Raw genomic sequence first — 18,457 nt, forward strand, 5'->3', positions numbered from 1 at the left:
CTGTCACCTCCCTGGGGGAACAGGAAGAAGGGCTCAGGGGTCCTTCCAGCTAGCTGACAGCCTGATGGGGGGGGGGCTGATGGGGGGGGGGGGGGGGGGCGGGCACAGTGGCTGCCAGGTCCCTGTGTACCTCTCACCTTGCACTAATGGAGCTGGGAGGGTTAAAATGCCAGGCTGCTCTCCGAGGAGGGCTCCAGCTCCCCTCCACGTGGGTACCGGGTAGGGCTGAGCCCAGCGGCTGGGCTGCAGCCTCACAGCTCAGTGCAGGAGGCGAAGCGCTGGCCCCGGCTGTCCTGGAGCACCCTGCCAGGGGCATCCCCAGCCACACTCCCGGCAGCGATGGGAGGACAGCCCTGGCCCCCTCCCAAACCTCCCGGAGCCAGGGGATGCTGGGCTCCCGGACCAGGAGCAGGCAGAGCCCTCCTGCCGGTGTAGGAGGTGGTGACGCTGGAACAGAGCTTCCCATCAGCACCTTATATTTACTGCAAGGTCCTCTGGCTGTGACCTTTAAAAGACAAGGTGGCCTGGCAGCCCAGGAGCTGGCAGTGAGCAGGAGGCGCTGGCAGGGATCAGACACTCTGCAGGACCATCCCGGCTGGGCCAGGCACAGCGGGCTGGGAGCTGAGCGAGCGGTCCGGGCACACAGACTGCGGGTGAGTGCTTGGCTGCCTTTGTCATTCTCAGCCTTCCCTTGCCTGCAGCTCTCCCTCGGAGCAATGCTTTACCCTCTCCCTGCCTCCTTCTCCCTGTGCAGAGCCGTCCTGCCCTCCACCTCCTTGGCACACACCGGCAGAGCTGCCTGCCCTCCACAGTGGGCAAGTTCCTCGCCCCCTTTCACGGGTCCTTTAATACAAGCGGGGGGAAAGGACCGGTGTCCCCAGGCAGCCACTGCAGAGGCATCTGCAAGAAACACTGAGACAACTGTCCTGCGTCTCAGCAGAAAGTTTCTTCCTGAGCCGGCACAGCCTGAGGCCACCTCCACCAGAGCCTCCCCAGCTCGGGCTCTCCAGTGCTGCCCCTCACACCCCTCAGCAGTCCCCTGTGGCTCTGCCTGGCGCTGGGCAGAGGTGCCCACCAGCTCCTGACCTGCTCCCTTGCTATTCAACACCTCTAATCCCCCCTGGCCCAAAGAAATTCATGTGGTCTGCAAGAGGGACTGTTGCTGATTCTGGAGAATCTGCAAAGCCCTGGCTCTGGGGGGGCTGCAGCTCACTGGCCTTGGTCACTTGCGGTGATGAAAACTCACCCTTGTGGTGTCCCGCGGGGCTCTCTGTGATCCCACAGTGCCTGCCTTCCGCCAGAGTTTCTTGCCAGTGACTCTCCCAGTGGCATCCCCAAACTGCCAGCCTGTGGGTCCCCCATCCCCTGTGCTGGCCCCTCCGTCGGGCTGACCCCCTCTGAAGCTGGGGGGCAGAGACCCGTGCGTCCTTCTCTGGGCAGCTGCTCCTCTGCAGCAGCAAAGCTGTTCCCTGCCATGAGCCAGGTACCAATGCTGTGCCCCCCAGCACCGGCCCAGCGCTGTAGGATTGAGCCGGTGCGGGGGCATTGGAGGTGATTTTGGTGCCCTTGCCCCAGGGAGGGAGAGGTGGGAGTTTTCTACAGGGTTAATTAACCCCGTGGGCACAAGGCAAGTGTGCAGGGTGCAGTGCCCGGGCCAGGCAGGCGGTGCAGGGAAGAGCTGAGCCCGTCTGTGCTGCTCATTGTTACCCTGCTGCTCAGCAGCAGTGGGCTGAGCGAGGTGGGGTGCTGGGGTAAGGCAGGGCGGGCAGTGTTAGCCCAGGGAAGAGGCAGTTGTAGGTGCGTGGGGCGGTGTGCTGGGCAGACCACGCTTGTGCGCCGATGTGGGATGCGCAGGCGGTCGGTGGCCCTGGTTGAAGGGCAGCCGGGAGATGCACGACGGAGCACAGCTGTCAGAGCTCCCCTCACCCTCATGCCTCCACGGCGGGTAAATTGATGGATGTGCCTATTAACTGTGCCCCAGTTGTGCTGCGCTGCTCCAGTGCGTCTGCACGGTATTGCTGGATTGCTAAATCGGACAGCAGGCTGCTTATGGGTGCCCATCACCCGCCACGTGCCCTGGGCTCCGCTGGAGCCTGCTGAGCCTCACCTGCCTTGCCCCGAGCAGCCGCCGTCCCCGGCTGTCTGTGGAGCAAATGTGGGGCAGTCGGCAGGGCGCAGCTCCCCGGAGCACAGCTGGAACCCCTGCAATGCACACAGAGCACCCCCGAGATCTCGGGGCTCTCCCACCCCCAGCACTGCCCTGCCTGCACCCGGCTCTGCGGCAGCTCCTGGGACCGAGCTGTGGAAGCGCAGGCAGCCCTGGGCTCCCTCCGCACCCAAAGCACCTGCTGCCATGGCGGGACCGAGCTCCGGGCCCACAGGAGCCTTCTCACCCCCCTGGTCAGATACACAGGCAGAGCAGAGACAAGGGACCCTGTCCTGCCCCTCTGGCAGGCAGCAGCACAAAAGCACCGAGTGCAGAGTTTGTGTTTTGTTGTTCTTTTGTTTGTTTGACTGTACAAAGAGCAATAAAAACATCCTCCACTCAGCAGAGTGCTTGGCAAAAGAAACCCATCAGAAGGCGCAACCCCAAAACTATAGTCATGACCGATAGCAGCGCCTCCTGTGTGTATATATATATATTTGTAGAGATTCTCTCTGTTGTGTACAGCTATGTACATACAGATGCATTGGCAAGTTGCAATCCAAGGATAGTGCATGAAATAAATGAAAGGCAGATGCAAGACTGGTCATGTGCAACAGTCAGAGGCCTTTGGCCGCAAAGTTGCCAGCTCAGTCCCACGTGGAGCCGCTCGCAGCCCGGCTGCAGGCAGCAGGCGGCCCCAGGAACCAGCCTTGTGGCCGGCTCCCCACTGGCACTGTACGGGGAAAGCCAACTGGGTGGGGGGCGCAGGGGTGGCAGCCTCAGCCCAGCGCCCCCCCGGGCAGGAAAACCCACGGGAGCAGGGGAAGCCACACGGCGAGACACGGCACATTCCTGCTGCAGCCGGGACGGGGAGCGGTGCAGAGCCCAGCGAGGTTGAGCAGGGTGGAGAGGGCACGCGGGGCCAGGGCAGGAAGCGATGCGGGCAGAGCAGGGAGCGCACGGCTGTCCCTTCGTCCCCAGGGCCTGATGGCATCATCTGCGGCGCTGCCGGGATGGCACCCGCACAGGGACATGGCAGCACTGGGTGGGGGGTGGGGTGGCAAAGGGTTCCTTTCTCCCCTAGCAGCGCTGCACGTGGGTGATGGGACCTCTGTCACCAAGCCCTGGGCTGTGTCCCCTGGGGCTCTGTGTGCTGCCCCTCTCCTGCCCCACGTCCCGCCTGCCATGGGAGAAGAAAAGCCTGGACACGGTGCGGCAGGGGACACTTCCTTGGGTCATTTTCCCTGTCTGAACCAGAGGAGACCCCAGGGCGAGCTCCCCGCATGCTTCGGCCAGCTCAGCTCACCCGCCCGGGCTGGTGCAGGAGGCCAGGGGCTTGCCCAGGGCAGGCGCTGAGCCCGAGGCAGGCAGGACCACCGAGTGCCACCCCTGGGGCTCACCGCAGCCCCCTGCACCCCAGTGGGGTGGGACCAGCTGGGACCACCGCTCCTCATGCCTGCCCTCACCACCCCCCAAGCTGCCCAGGTCACTGCTAATAACGAAGTGCAGAGGATGCAGGGCAGCTCCTGGGGTGCGCTGGCAGAGCTGCCGCAAGCAGGGCAGGCACCACGGCCCACGGACGGGGCTGAGGCAGGCAGCAGCCGGCTGTGGGGCTCGCGGCTGGGCAGGCTGGCAGTGCTTCGCGTGGCAGTTATGGATTGTGCAGTGCTCTGCAGGGAGGCTGGAGGAGGCAGTCTCAGCATCACAGGGTTGCTCAAGGGTGACAGCACCGTCCTGCCTCTGGGCTCACGGTTGTGCCCAGTCCTTCCCAGTAAGCGCCCAGACCTCCTCTTCCTCCCAGCAGCTCTTTGTCCCTAGCAGCCACATCCTGCCGCTCCCTACCACCTCGGCTTGGCACATCAGCAGAACATTTTCCATTAGAATTACCCTCCCCAGGAAGGAAATGAGCACAAAAAAGTCAGCCCAAGCACCTTTGGCTGAGGTGCTCAGACCCAAAAATAGCCCAAGAGGCAGAAGGGTACATCCATTACACCATCATGAGCCATTAGCAGTTCCAAAAACCAGCAAAGGTCAGAGGCACCATGTAGGCTAATGGTCATTACCCAGCCATCAGCTCCTGAGCAGGCTGGGACAGTCCCCAAGGAGCATGAGCTTCTTGTCGCAGCACCCTCAGCACTGGCACACAGGACTCACAAGGAGGAGATGGATCGGGGACCCCTCAGGGACAGGTACACCAGTGCCCGTGCCCTGGGCGCAGCAGGAGCACACCTCTGGGGGGAGATGGGGCCCTAAGGGTACACAACTGCTGGCCACTGGCCTCTGTTTTCTTTTTCTAGTGGGATAGGGTACGGACACGTGGGCATGAGGCTGCCCAACCCCCTCTGCCCCTCCTGGCACCCCCTGCTCCAGCCCCTCTGTGCATGATGACTGTGCTGTTCCCCCCCTCTCCCGTGCTGCCCTGCCCCCAGCACCCCCATGGCCCCACGCGCTGCTCTGGCACTCAGAGCAGGGGACAAGAGTCCCAGCTCAGCCTCAGGGGCAGCCTCGATGCGCTTCAGCCACCCCTCCAGCCCTGCTGCCGTGGCCAGGCTCCGGGGACCTTCTCCCTACGTCCTGCTCCAGGCGGGGTTGGGTATTTGGATGGAAGGAGGGATGCTCTGGGGAGACAGAAATCCTTGCTCTGGGAAGCACATCAAGGGGGTCACGCTGTACAGGGCAGAAAAGGGAGGGGTGGGCAGGGGGGCATTACTTGGTGCCCTCGTCTGGGTTGCCTTCTCCATCTGTCTTCCCTTCCTCCTCTGTCTTCTGGTCGTCCGTGTTCAGCCTCTGCTGCTTTTTCCGACGCACACATTTCACCACCATCAGCACCAGGATCACAACGGCCAAGAAGCCACCTACAGAGGCACCCACGATGACAGCCACTGTTGAGTCGTGCTTCGGGGGCTCTAGGGAGACAGGGCACATGCTCAGGACAGAGCAACAGGGAACAGGCAGGGCTCTGACTGCCACCACCAGGGAGCAGATCCTGCACGTGACGGCAGGGCACGAGGCAGAGCAGAGAGCCAGCCCAGCACCACCCACGGGTGCCCAACAGCAGAGAGGACCACTGTACCACTGACCTTTGGTGAGCACCTTCAGGCTGATGCTGGCGTGGCCCCGATGCCGGTCCGGGGGGTTCAGGACATAGCAATTGTAGGTGCCCTCGTCCTCCAGCTGCACGTTTTTGAGGGTGAAGGACACATCGTACTTGGCAGGGTTCCCGGTGAACTCCACTCGGTTCCCAAAGCGGTCCAGCTGCTTGTTCATGATCTTCGTCCGGAACTGGAGGAACTGGGTAGCCCACGTGGGAGAGGAGGTGAGACAGTGTTTGGCACCCCACACGCTTGCCTGCCCCAGCGAGGCACCCTCCTCCCCTGCACGTACTGCCCCGGCTGTGCGCCCACACCGCACGCTCACCCCGAGCAGGGCAGCACCCACTCAGCTCCACAAGCAGCATTGGTCCCTGCTCAGCTCAGGCCACAACAGGGGTCAGGGATGGGGTCTCCTCATGGCACTGCCCCCCACTCACGCCTGCCTGTCCTACCACATCCAGGAAGCTGCCCCAACCGCTGGTTCTTTAGGCAGTGGGTTGCTATTTCTCCCTGTGGTGGAGGGGTGCCAGACAGCAGGAGCACACATTAGGAGAAGGCTCAGGACCCCAGGGAATGCAGACAACTGCTTCAAGCTGGTCCCAGGACCTCACAGCAGATCCCCAGCCCCAGTGAGACTTACCAGCTCCTCAGAGCAGTTTCTGCACTCCTGGTATGTCCAGTTGAGGGAGAACTGCTTGTTTTCCACCTTGTAGCAGGAGTTGAAGGTGCAGGAGAGCTTCACCGAGGAGCCATTCAAGGCACTGATGGTGGCGGGAGCCATGACCTCCATGCCCAACCCTGTGGGCGCTGCCACAAGCACAGAGAGCCAGAGCAGAAATGAGTTAGGATGGGGGCGCAAGGAGCCATCCTGCTGGCTGAGCCTGTCTCCCCATCCCACCCTGCAGCCGCCTGGTTGCACAGAGCTCACCCTGGGGCCTGGGACTGTCTCTCAGGCACATTCACGTGGCCAACAGGACCAGGGTTTCCCTGCACAGCAGTGACAGGGGACCAGAAGGGAGCAGTTCCCCCCAGAGCATCCCTTGGCTGGACAGAAAGAGCATCCGCCGTGCTCTGCAAGGGCTGATGACCCTCTCTGCCACGATTCTGCCCGGTGCTTAATTCTGCTGACCCGGGGCAAGCCCCGCTCCTTGCCATTTAAACGAGGCTCTCCTGCTGCAGAATCGATAACGCCGTGCAAAGGGCTGAATGCAGCGTCAGCACGAAGGGCTCAGCGCCACGTCCGCTGAGGAATTTATGGCTGCGCTCATCAGATTTCATCCCCAGCAGGACGCGCTACAGCAGCGAGGGCTGGGATCTGCCCGGGCCAGCCCCTGGGGGCTGCAGCAGGAATGCGGATGCTCCCCTCTGCTAGTGGTGATCACACAAGGATTCTCCAGCTGGGAATGACCCGGTCAAGATCTCAGTCACTCCTGGGGGCACAAGGCCAGTCCCTGCACCCCAGCTTTGCTGTGGCAGAGAAACAGGGGTGTCACCTGGTGCACTCTGCAGGGCAGGACTCAGCTGGGGCATGGGCAGGGATGGGGTGTCTGTGCCCTGCTCCCTCTTCCACCCCTTGCCTGCAGCTCCCCTGCCCCAGAAGCACCTGAAACTCAGTGCCTGCATCCGGCACGCTCTCCCCAGGCTGCAAAGGGGAGGGTGCGCACACCGAGGCAGGCTCCCGTGCAGCCAACTAGCTGCAAAATCTGAGGCAAAGCCCCGAGAAGCACAGGGATGGAGAGCCCTGGGAGGGATGAGGCTGTAAAGGGGGGCTGCTGCATCCCACGGGGTAGGGACAGTGACAATGGCAGCAGGTGCTTTTCCGATCACCTCACCTCTCCCCTTTGGCTGCTGCTCTTTGCTCTCAAACCTTCTTCCTGAGGTGCTCTTGGGTCCAGCCCTGTGGCCAAGCTGGATGCATGTCAAGGCTGCTCCGCTGGCTAATCCGCTCCGTCTGCAAGCAGGGCAGGAAAGGGGCCAGGCCCTGCAGCCAGGGAAAAGAGGCTTTTCCAAATTGCAGATATGGCTGTTTTGAGCCACAGGTCTTGCTGCAAGGTGCAAACCAGCAGCATCCTGAAGCTGGCTCTTTGGGGACAGAGGGGCTGTGGTGAGCACCCTCCATCCAGCCCCAGCGTGGGGAGGGCTCCCCACAGGGTACAGGGAGACAGGGATGGAGAGAGCTGGTACATGAGGACAAGTCACAGCACCCAAGGAAGACAGAAGTGTCCAGGCTGAGCCGGTGTCCCAGCCTTGCTGCCCCATCGCTGCCCATACCCTTAGATGCTTTCAAGAAAACCTTGTAGGGGTGGATGAGCCAGCAGCCTGACCGTCCCGGGACCCCCGCCACAGACGCAGCCCAGCAGACCGGGCTGGAGGGGTCCCAGCATAGTCTGTGGGTTCAGTGCCTGGCGGCACTGTGCCCTGTGTGCCTACAGTTGGGTGGCACGGTTTAGTGCTGCATCCTTGGGGTGCCCCAGGGCTCTGCAGAGGGCTGAGATGCCACCAGGAGCTCCCCTGGGCTCTGCAGCGCCCAGACAGCCCTGGCCAGGGCTTTGCCCTACCAGCTGGTATGGCAGGACCGCACCGCAGCCACAGGGTCCTCGCAGGCAGGCAGCACGCGACAGGCACGTGTCCTGGGAGCGTGGGTCCAAACCCTGCCATGGCCCGGGCACCCAGCACTGCGGGACAGGAGAGGTGGGAAAAGAAACGGCTAAAATCCCTGGGACCGACCATCCGGGCTGTGTCCTTTGGTGCTGCAGAGTGCCAAACGCTCTGTCACTCTATACCCTGCACCCAGCGCTCAGAGGTAAAATTCCACGCAGCCTCTAAAGCAGACCTCACTGGGCTTTTTATCCTCCATTTCCCAGGCTCGCTCCTAAGGCAAAGGCAGCCCACCAGGAGCTCCAGGACAGTGCGACGAGCACTTCAAAGAAGCGATGCGTTCCCTTTTCCAATCAATATAGACCCGAACCTGCTGACACACGCTGCTGCTGCGGGGCAGGGCAGAATCGCAGAGACCACAGTTCCCCCCCGCAGCCCATGCAGCACCGCCAGCCCAGAGCCCGCCACAAAGCAAAGGACAGTCACAAGCCACCCGTAGCCCACCAGCCACCACAGGCAAAGCCACAGCTGCCCCCTCTCCCCACCGCAGCCCACACCTCTGCCTGCCATGCAAACAGCCTCGCGCTTCGGCAAAACCTCCGGCAAGCAAGACGCACGGCTTTTTTAAGAGAAGATGCAGTTGCAACGTACCCCCGACCCTGCCTCAAAGCAGGTCACCCTGGCTGGCGGATCGCAGCAGGGTGCATTTCGGACCACCGCCGTCCCCATCCCTGCGGCACAGCGTTTCTCGCTGGCTCGCTGCATCCCCGGCGACAGGAGGGGCTTCTGGGGGCTGGGATGTGGGGAGGGGGCTCCTGGCCAGACAGGGTGCTTCTCCCCAGCCTGGGTGCCATCCCCTGGCAGCCGTGTGCATGCAAGGGGTCAGGTCGACACTTACCCAGCGAAAGGAGCAAGCTGAGGCCAGTGAGGAACAAGGTGGGCTGCGGGAGCCAAGCTTCCAGGCTCATTTTGAAGGACTTTTGTGTATGGAGAGGACCTGGTGTTGGTGTGGGTTTTGGTGGTGGTGGTTTGCTTTTTTCGAACGGCCGGGTTATTTGCAGGTGACATACAACATTAGAGCTGCTTTATTTCCACAGCCCAATATGGCTGGCTGGAGTGGTGCTGGGTCGGAAAAAATTGGTAAATGCTATGGTTGGTGGATTTCAGCTGGAGAAGTGGGAGGGCAGAAAAATTTTCCCCTGAACAGAAGGCGACTGCTCCTGGCACTCCTGCTCCTTCCTCCGAGGTCTGGTCACAGGCTGTGTCACAGCACATCTCCTGCAGCGTGCTGAGCCCAGGACAGCCGAGGAGCAGGTTTCTGCTGGGACTCCCTCCGGCCATGAAAGTTGCCCTTGGAGCAAGCAGTGCTCAGGGCTCCTCTTCCTCCCGGAGCCCAGAGACTCCACCAGTGCCCCTGAGGGTGCTGTCCCGTCTGTCCGTCCCCCCTCCCCCGGTACCTGATAGGCTCATGTCCCCTGATTTCAGTGGGACCATGCAGATGTGCCACCTCTGCCCTGCTGGAGGCTGGCGACCAGCCCTGCTCGCACCATTCACAGCAGCAGTTCCCGTTCTTGAGACCCTAGCTGGGCCCAGGCACATCAGGACCGTGCTCCCGGAGCCAGGCAGAGAGCAGAGGGACTGATCTGGCCCGGGAAGAGCGGAGGGTGCCAAGGAGGCAGCTTGCACAGCAGCTCGGTCAGCGTGCCCAGGAGCAGGCACAGCCATGGGCAGTGGGCAGAAGCACAGCCAGCCCGCTGCTGTGCTGACGCGAGGGCAGCCCCCTCGCCTCCCAGGGGTGCCAGGCTGTGCTGGCACCTTCCTCCGCAGCATGCTGCCCCGGGGCAACACCCTCTCCTCACCCAGCCCTCGGGATGGGGAGGCTCTGCCCAGCAGTAACAGGGCTAGAAAAGGTCTTTGGTCCCTTTCACACCACCGGTCAAGGAAGCCTTTGGGCCATGGACTCCAAGCCTGGAATCAGGCTGCAGGGATGGGTGCAGGAGGGACGTGCCAAATGATCTCACGGAGACCAGAAAGCCGGTGACAGCAGCTGCTCAGGCACCTAGTTCTCATGCTCTGGGATGCAGGACGGTGGGGTTTGCTGCAGCAGCACCAGTAAGGTAAGGAGAAAGGCGAGGGATGCCCTGAAGGCAGAGCACATCTCAGTTGCTGTGCATGAGAGTCTTGGGGAGGGAGGGATGAGGGATACAGAGGTGCTCTGCTGCCTGACCAGCTTTAGAAGGGGAAACTGGGCAGCCAGGAGAGAAGGCATCAGGGAAGTGAACACAGGAAAACCCACTCAGCAAACATGCTGCACACACAGCGCAGTTTCCCAACCACACTGGGCAGGCAGAGCCCACCCTGCTCTGCTGCAACTGCTCCCACAACCCCACAGAGGCAGCAGGGGTCATACGTAACCCCCCAACACCATCTCTGGTTGCCGGTTTCTCCTGTAATCCCGTTCCTTGGCTTCATCCAGGAAAAGGGAGTAGGGTGTCAACGTGAAACGAAGGAGTGCAGCCGGAGCGGCTGTGCTGCAGTCTCCCATCTAGCAGAGCTGGGTGGGAGGTGGTCCCCAGCTCCCAGCTGCACCTGGAGGTGTCAAACATCTATATATAGTGCAGGAGAAGAGTCAACGCACGCCAAGACGCTGCGCCAGAGGCCCGGGAGGGGTTGCTGGACCACCCCCCTGGCCAGGGCAGCGTGTCCCAGGTGTAGGGTGCACTCTGCTCTGCGGCGCTCACCCAGGGTGAGCAGCTGGGTGGGAGACATGTGAGAGCACAGGCACGTGGGGGACCCCGCTCCCCTCCATCCCCTGCAGAGCCAGGGTGGGTGGGGGGGCTCAGCACAGCCCAGGTGGGCTCTTTCCTGCTGCAAAGAGCCCCCCTTTGCAGTCCGCTGGTCTTCACTGCTCCCTGGAGCTGGCAGGGCAGGCATGGGTGCTGCATGCCAGGATGCACGTGGGTGCAGGGGCTCCCAGGCCCTGGGCCAGTCAGGTTTTGGCACACTTGGACATCACAAGCTTAAGCAGGAGGTAAAAGGAAGCCAGGAACAGGGAAGACTCCCTGAGCTTTATTATCTTCAGAAGAAACCATTGGCATTGCCTGCATTGGCTCCAGCTGTATCTCCCCCTTCCTCCCTCGGCCAGGCTGGCCTTGGAGACACGTCTCCCCGGGTCCCCCAGCAGGCAGCCGGGGTGGGATGTCCCCCAGCAATGGCCCTGGACTGCAGCATGCAGCGAAGCGGCACAGCTTCTCAGAGGAAGGGCTGACAGCAGCAGAATGCTGGCCTGCCCAAAGGGACAAAGATGTCTCACACACACCTGCTGGCTAAGGGGCTTGCATCCCCCAGCACAGCTATTTCTCCCCTTCTGGAGCCCAGAGAAGTGCTGCCTCTGGTCTGCTGGAGGGTTCCTCACTTCGTCCGTTATCCTGTCTCCCCTCTCTCATCCATTCTGCTGGGATCACCCTCTTGGCCAGCTCCACGTAGACGCCGTTCTCCTGGAAGGGAGAGGGGTGCTGCAAGGAACAAGGGGCAGGGTGTGAGTCTCACCACAGGTATCACAGCCCATTTGGGGGGCTCAGAAGGCAAGGGATGCTGCTGTCTGGTGGGGGGAGTGAGGTGCTCTCGCCCTGGCGAGGGGACCAGTGATGTAAGGGGTCACCCCAGCCCCACAGCTGCATGCCTTGCTGATGCCTGCCGTGGCTCAGGGCAGCTGCTTGCCTGCTCACCATGGTTATGTACGTCTCCTCGGCTCTCCTCTTCTTCCCTGCATCCCGTTCAGCCTTGGGAACCTCAGCTCCGGGGATTGAGGAGTAAAGTGCTTCCTATGAGGGGGAGATCAGGATGCTTGGAACTGAGTGGTCCCCAAATACATGAGGGACACCTTACCCCAGTCACAGGGCTGGCACCAGGAGCCACAGCTGTGGCCGGCCAGCAAACAGCACCTCGTGCTCGGCCAGTGTGGGATCCCCTCCCTCAGCCTCCCCAGCCCATACACCCCATGTCAGTGATCCTTCTGTGTCTCGATGACACACAGCCTTAGCTAGTGATGAGACAGCAACCATCCTGCATGGAGATAACCCTGGCTTCAGCCTCAGAGGGAGGCCCAGGACCCCATCTTCCCCTGGCAAACCTCTTGGCTCCCAGGCATTCGGCTGCTGCAGGAGCATTTGCTCCATCAGCACTTCCTCTTGAAGTTAAACTTCAAGCCAAATGGCAGGACCAGCAGCTCATTCTAACCACCGCATGCGGCCAGCAGCACGGCAAGGACCCCACAGCTCCCCTGTGCGTGCCATGTCCCTAGCTGGGGGTAGCCAGCCATGTGCCACGGTGTGTGCACAGCCGGGCACACTCAGTGCCTGCAGCCTTGCATGCCCCATCCCTCCCCTTCTCCCACCTCTCCTCCCTCTCTTCAGTTCCTGTGGTTGTGGCAGTGTCCCAGGGCACAGCAGGCACACCCTGCCCACTGCTCAGCCCAGCCTCAGCTCTCACCTCTGCTTTGCTCTTGCTGCTACCATTTCCAGTCCTCTCCAGGGCTGTGTTGGCTGTAGACCTTGAGAGAAGGCAATGGCGGTGTCATCTCTGGCAAGAAGCATTGCCTACTCCTTCCATCCCTGCCCTCCCTCTTCTGGGATGCTGGGATCCCTTTGCACATGCCTCGGCCAGGCCATCCCCGCTGCTGGCCCACCAGGAGCCCGGGAGGTTTGGGAGCAAAGGGGAGACGGGCCAGGGCGGCGTGACACCAGAGGGCAGCAGGAACCTGCACCCCACGGAGATGAACCTTCTGGTTCCCACAGCCCAGCCCTGCTCGGGGCATGGCAGGCTGGCACTCGGCCGGGGAGAACAGTGCAGGAAGGCTTCAAGGAGGTGCTTTGCTCAGCCCCACAAACCCAGAGCTAGCGTCGGTACCTCTTCCTCAGGCTGAGTCCGGCCAGGAAAGCCAGCACAACAGCCACACTGCCACAGCCCACGGTCACAGGCCAAAATGCAGTGTTTCCCGGGGCTGCAGCATCCTGGGCGCCTGCTGCTCCTTGTCCTGCTGGAGAGACACCAAGGCAGGGGGTATTACACACAGGGACCCCGGCTCTACTGCAGAAGAACCATAATGGAGGTCTGAAAGGCTCCAGAGCCTCTACAGCCCCTCTGTATGGGGCCAAAACAGGGCAATGGGAGTCACAGGGCATGTACCTCTCTGTCCCGTGGGGCTGACGTGCAGCACTGTGTGGTTCTTGAAGATGCTGCTGCACTGGAGCAGCCGGATCTCACAAATGTACGTGCCGCTGTCATTCACCTGTACGTCCTGCAGCTGAATAGAGCCATCCCAGCGGGATACGTCCCCTCGCCACTGTGCCCGGTCCCGGTAATGACCCACAGGGATGCTACGGTTGCTGTAGTAATAAAGCACCACCTCCTCCTGCCAGGGCACAGACAGCATCAGCTGAAAGGAGCCCCGCAGGAGGACACTGCCCTGCGTTTCCTCCCTGCTCAAGAGCCCTCCGAGCGCGGACCCCTCTCCCCTAGAGACACTCGCCACCAGGACGCAGCACCCAGCGCTGTGGTTCCCCTGCAGTGCAGGGCCACAGGGAGTAGCGGAGGTGTCTGCTGCCACACGGGGAACCTTTCTCCCCCTCTCATGGCCTGGGCCAGGCAGATGGGTTTCCCCACAGCCTCCCAAGAGCAGCAAGGCTGTCTCGCTCACCCTCTCCTGCTGCCTCCACCCCTGCCCTTCTCCACCACCCACCCCACGGTTCTGACCCACCTTCTGCGTGCCGGCTCCTGCCATGCGCAGCCAGTCCACTTTGGCCATCGTCCAGCCCCTGGCCACTGGGTCTAGGAAGAGGCACTGCAGCAGGACAGAGTCCCCAGCGCTAGCTCGAAGCTGAGGCTCCATGAACACCCAGCCAGCCAGCCCGCTGCATCGCTCTGCCAGGGACAAGGACAGCAGGATGAGTCCAGGGAGGACAGCCAGATGCAACCTGCCTATTCCCATAGATATCTCCTCTCCAGATAAGCCTGGGGCTAATGGCACTGACCAGTCCAGAGCACAACAGGGAGGCCCTGCTCCGTGTGCGGGCAAAGCCTCTCCCTGAGCCCTGCTTTTGGCGTGCCTGGGATGCAGGGCAGCACATCCTCCCAGCCGCCAGAGCAAGGGCTGCTGCGCTCGCTGAACAAGCCACACAGATGGGAAGTGGGGAAGCACAACCCCAGCCCTCTGCGTCTCCGAGCCAAAGCCTGTAGCTCCTGCAGGGTTGTTCCTGTGAGTCACTGGCTGGGAGAACCAGTGCTGCTCTCATTTACACCAGGCCAGGGGCAATTCAGCTGCTTTGCACGAAGTTCCTCTTTCACAACCTGCTCATTTGGCTTCCTTAGCCCTTGCTCACAGGCTCCTGACCTGGGCTTAGACTTGTCTGGCCACATAACTACTGCTTAGGGCTTCTAGAGAAGCCGGACAGTGCGGGGAAAGAAAAACAAAACAGAGAAACATCAAAGAGCGCAGAGGTGACACCACCAGCATGAAGCAGCTGCCGACATGGCGGGCTGCAAAGTGTGCAACAGGAAGGGGAAACAAGTGGGGCAGAAAACGCCACTGGAGCTCGTCAATAAAAACCCCACATGCCTCAGAGTTTGCACTGGCAACACCTAGTAAGTCACCAGGCTGAGGCTATGGCACTTGTTTGTCAAGAACTAGGTGAGCTGAGTCAGTGGGGAGCTGCTCAGACAGGTAGACTTCTCCAGGTGTCTTAGCCGCTGTGCTCAGTCTGTCCACAAGCCACCACGGGCTCGGCCCTGGCAAAGTACCAAGTACTTGTCTGATGCCCTGTAAATAATAAATGCAAAGTGCTACAGCTTCTCAAACAGGTTTCTTTTGGTCTTGACCAGCTGTGCAGCTGAAAATGACAAATATTTGCCAGCGGAGAAGACCAAGGGAGCCAGTTGCCTCGAGCAGAGCCAAAATCAATACCTTGGAAACCTTTCCCTGTATTTAGACTTGGAGCCCGGCAGAGCTAAGTACAGGACTCCATCCAGGGATGCTGTTTCAATTTGAAGCCTAGATTCTCAGAGCGTGAGCTCTGCAGGAAGGGAACATGCAGCACCCAGAGACCAGAGGGGTTAATGGTACCCAGGAGCTTCCAGCTCCGTGTGCCTGTGGAACCCCAAAGGGTTCCCACTGCAGGAAGAGAGGAGCCAAAGGTCTTTCAGCAAAGGCAAAGCAGGCAAGGTAAATAAGACCACCAGAATGGCTTACAGCTTACCCAACCATGTCAGCACCAGAGTCAGGCTCAGCAACACCTTCATCTTATTCTAAAAAGAACAGCAGAGGTGATGCCTTGCATCGGTTTCCCCTGGGGCAGGACACCAACTTGCAACACAACTGATCCCCAAGGTCAGAAAAAGCTTTCCTTCAGTTCTTCGGAGAGGGACACGGTCTTTGCTGCCTGGATGTTCAGCCTCTCAAGTTTGCCACTATTCCAGCTGAGAGCCTGAAACTCAGTGAAGCACAGATGTCAGATATGTCTCTGGTTTGAGACTGCTCTGAGCCCTGGAAAGGAAGAGAGAGCGTAGGGGGGGAGGGCTCTCAGCCTGAAAAAACTTTGCATTTTCCCCTAAGTAATGAATCTTTCCGGTGGTTTGGGGGTCGAGTCTCTAGCATCTGAACAGAGATGTTCACAGATGTTAACTCTGCTCAGAAAGCAATAGGATGTTTTTCCTACTACACGCTCAGAGAACTTGGGCCCTAAAAACGCAGACCCTGTACTCTAGAAATAACCCCCTTGCTCCAGGGCACTGCCCATGGTGAGAACTGCTGGAACCCTTCAGGGTCTGTTCAGACAGTGCCACGTTGGGTCGCTGTATTCAGTTTGACCTGTTGCACATTGCTCAAAATAAAGCCAACATCTCCTTTCCACACATAGACATCCCCGGCAGCTGGAGGAAGGGCTGGCTGCCAACATTAGGAAGATGCCAGCCAGTGCTGGCATCACAGCAAGGCAAACGTCAGTACCCTGCTTGCTGCTCCATGATTCAAAGCTATGCCCATTCAAAAGTTATAAACATTTAAGGGCAAAAGGTTATTGAGAGAAGCCCTCCCACCTGGAGAACCTGTACATTACAGTTGAATTTGAGGCTGCCCTTACCAGCACGTTTTCCAATACATACACTTTGCTGCAGAAATAGAAAGACATCAAGAGCTGAATCATCTCTGAAATCTTGCTAGCTTCTCTCCTTTTCCTGCCATCACGCAAGTCAGAGCATCTCTAGACCAGCTTCAGTATGGCTTGGAAGTGGAAAAGGTCCCACATATTTCTCCCCAGGAAACAGCCATGAAAGGACTTAAGAGGAAATAGGTAAGGTGACCATCTGCCATTATTCCTGTCACTCTCCGAGGTTCCCTTTGGTGCTGTGGAGCAGAAAGCCACAGTGACAGATCTGTGCTCCTGGGACACCAAGTTTCCCAGGGCAGCACCTACGCCCTTGGCACTCCACGCAGAACCGATGGCGACAGTAACACCAGGTGCAAAGGGCAGCAGGGTGGTGAGAGGGGACGTGCCAGCTCTGTGCAGGCACTGTGGAATAGCAGGAACAGCTCCTGCGGCTCTGCAGAGTGCAAGCAGTGAGCAGGGAAAGCCTCCTCCCTGCCACTGCTCATCCCCTAAGAAAGCTTCTGCCTCTTTACATGGCCAAATGTGTTTGCTAATTCATGTTTCTTTCCAAATACATTTTTCTCAGTGAAAGAAGCTCAGAAACACCCTGAGACAGGCTCAGACTGGGATGACAGACCCTGAATTAGCTGCTGGGGGACCCACAGATCTGTTCTAGGCTGAGAAACAGTTACTACAGCTTTCCAGTCAGTGTATGGCATTCCTGCCTGCAGTTGGTGAGTAAAACCACCTCTGCCCTTCCCACAAACAAAATCCTGAAAAGCAGCAGCAAGCCTTCTGGAATTCTCCTAAGTTTGCCTTTCAAACAAGACAACCCGTTTGGGGGTTGGGTTTTTTGGAGGTGGAGGGGGGAGCTGTGCGGTTTGACTGCGCTTTGCAGCTCTGCCATGACACAGTTTGCTGTACAACCTGCGCTTGGGCACACACGACCTACAAACACTGCAGAATTCATGCTCAGCTCCAAAGCTCTCAGCCAGTGCAGCATATCTCACTGCAGCAGGCCACAGCATCCTACTTTCCAGCTACGCTGCCGAAAGCTGCAGAACTCAAGCAGACCTACACCCTCCCAGGACCACCCCCATGCAGGACCCAAAATAGCAGCTAGATTGAAAAAAAAAAAAAAAAAAAAAAAAAGAGAGAGAGAAATAAGTCCTCAGCACACAGAAGCCTGCGTACCGGGATGTCTGCACTCAGAACTTCACGATTTCTCTGTAGCTGAGCTATTGAGGTTCTGGTCCTTACCTGTCATCAGATCCTTCCTGGACTTATTATGCTATTTCTCAGAATAAATTCTGGTCCTGTCTGTGAAAAACATTTTTGCAGGGTTTCCCTCCGTGACATGCATGAGGAAGTGGGTGCTGTGCATGCACCAGCTGAAGACAGCACCCACTCACCCAGGCTGTTATATATTACGGTGCTGACATATCCAAATCCTCCTGCAGGATAATTGCCTTTACTAAACACATTGCAGGGGGAAAATACATGATAGCACACTGCCTTCACATTCTTCTGCTTTTGCACATGGTATCTGAATCCTCAGGACTTCTGTGCTTCCCTAGTTCTCTTTTCAGGAAAAATAAATGAAAAAAAGTAAATACGGCAAACAATACTCACGTAGTGTGGCTTGGGACAGTCAGCTTGTCTCTTGCACAATGAGTTCTTCAGTGGTTAATTTTGAGTATCTTAAAAAAATCAGTTGCTTAATCGTCTTGAGGCTGTACTTGCGAGACATTTGCCTTACCAGTCTTTGGTTTCGAGTCTCTTACTTGAGGTTCATTTTGGTGGTCGCTTTCAACTTAGGAGAGGAAGTTAAGAGCTAGTCTGAGGTACTGACAAATCAGAAGGGACTGCTAGAAACGTTGAGGAGAACTACAGATGTCCACGTCTGCAAGCAGATGATGGGTATGCAGCTTCACCAGAAGATGCTTCGGAGGTACAAGATAGGGCTTGGTCCTGCCATCATGGCAGACTGATCTGATCAGTCGTTATGTGGTAAGGCAAGGACAGAGATGCTTGGCAAGCAATCCTTTTGCAGCCTCTGCTCCCTTCTGGTTTGTTTCTGGGGATCAGACCTGCTTAAAGAACTACCACTCCTGCAGACAGGACCTTGTCCTCTCGAGGTACCAGCAACACATGACACCAAGAAACTTTGCTGAGTCCTGCTCCTGGTGCTACCAGGAGCCGCAGGCATCTTCAGGGCAAAAGGGCCATTGTCAACACACTTTTCACAGCACAGTTGGCTGCTCCCTTTTGAAACACACACAAGACACACGGCATGGACTGCTTTCAGCTGGCATCTTCCCCACCAGTCACTTTGAAAGCATGTTTTTATCCTTCCTCTTCTTCTGGAGTACCATGACAATCGCAGGTCTCTACCCTAATATCAGTAGTTTTAATGGCACACAGAGCAACTGCCATACAGCTAGCAAAGGAAGAGAAAATTAAGTCTTGTTCATGCTCAA

The 18,457-nt window shown here is 59.0% G+C and overlaps 2 protein-coding genes across 12 annotated transcripts; both read right to left on the reverse strand.

Moving 5' to 3' along the window:
• Positions 1-660: 660 nt before the first annotated feature.
• On the reverse strand, positions 661-10,735 carry SCN2B (sodium voltage-gated channel beta subunit 2). Of its 5 annotated transcripts, XM_080366717.1 has the most exons (5): positions 8,735-10,735; positions 7,071-7,219; positions 5,879-6,045; positions 5,227-5,437; positions 661-5,052 (listed from the first exon to the last, which is right to left on the reverse strand). In XM_080366717.1, the coding sequence occupies exons 1-5, from the start codon at positions 8,902-8,904 to the stop codon at positions 4,853-4,855; spliced, it is 897 nt and encodes a 298-aa protein (XP_080222843.1). In that variant the 5' UTR covers positions 8,905-10,735; the 3' UTR covers positions 661-4,852. The 5 variants fall into 5 exon arrangements, with proteins under 5 accessions (XP_080222843.1, XP_080222844.1, XP_080222846.1 ...); XM_080366718.1 differs by lacking the exon at positions 7,071-7,219; XM_080366720.1 differs by lacking the exon at positions 7,071-7,219 and having other exon boundaries at positions 8,515-8,861.
• A 133-nt stretch (positions 10,736-10,868) lies between these two features.
• JAML (junction adhesion molecule like) lies at positions 10,869-17,798 on the reverse strand. Of its 7 annotated transcripts, none has more exons than XM_080366725.1 (8): positions 17,610-17,798; positions 15,090-15,317; positions 13,595-13,758; positions 13,024-13,249; positions 12,745-12,874; positions 12,328-12,388; positions 11,565-11,660; positions 10,869-11,351 (listed from the first exon to the last, which is right to left on the reverse strand). In XM_080366725.1, exons 2-8 carry the CDS (start codon positions 15,130-15,132, stop codon positions 11,190-11,192), a joined length of 882 nt encoding a protein of 293 aa, XP_080222851.1. In that variant the 5' UTR covers positions 15,133-15,317; positions 17,610-17,798; the 3' UTR covers positions 10,869-11,189. The 7 variants fall into 7 exon arrangements, with proteins under 7 accessions (XP_080222851.1, XP_080222854.1, XP_080222853.1 ...); XM_080366728.1 differs by lacking the exon at positions 17,610-17,798 and adding an exon at positions 17,238-17,582; XM_080366727.1 differs by lacking the exon at positions 17,610-17,798 and adding an exon at positions 15,994-16,234 and having other exon boundaries at positions 15,090-15,376.
• Positions 17,799-18,457: the final 659 nt, after the last annotated feature.

This window comes from Falco punctatus (assembly GCF_963210335.1).
Source record: "Falco punctatus genome assembly, chromosome: 16".
Taxonomy (NCBI): domain Eukaryota; kingdom Metazoa; phylum Chordata; class Aves; order Falconiformes; family Falconidae; genus Falco; species Falco punctatus.

Bases quoted from the DNA above. Each gene is read 5' to 3' on its own strand.
- SCN2B (XM_080366716.1), bottom strand. From the start codon at position 7,497: ATGGGGCAGCAAGGCTGGGACACCGGCTCAGCCTGGACACTTCTGTCT. The intron at 6,046-7,070 runs GTGAGGTGATCG...TGCTTGTGGCAG, and splicing joins GCAGCAGCCAAAGGGGAGAG to CGCCCACAGGGTTGGGCATG. The intron at 5,053-5,226 runs GTCAGTGGTACA...CTGTCTCCCTAG, and splicing joins CCTGAAGGTGCTCACCAAAG to AGCCCCCGAAGCACGACTCA.
- JAML (XM_080366723.1), bottom strand. From the start codon at position 13,825: ATGGGAATAGGCAGGTTGCATCTGGCTGTCCTCCCTGGACTCATCCTG. The intron at 11,661-12,327 runs GTGAGAGCTGAG...TCCCCCTCATAG, and splicing joins GCAGCAAGAGCAAAGCAGAG to GAAGCACTTTACTCCTCAAT. The intron at 11,352-11,564 runs GTGAGCAGGCAA...TGTTCCTTGCAG, and splicing joins AGGAGACGTACATAACCATG to CACCCCTCTCCCTTCCAGGA.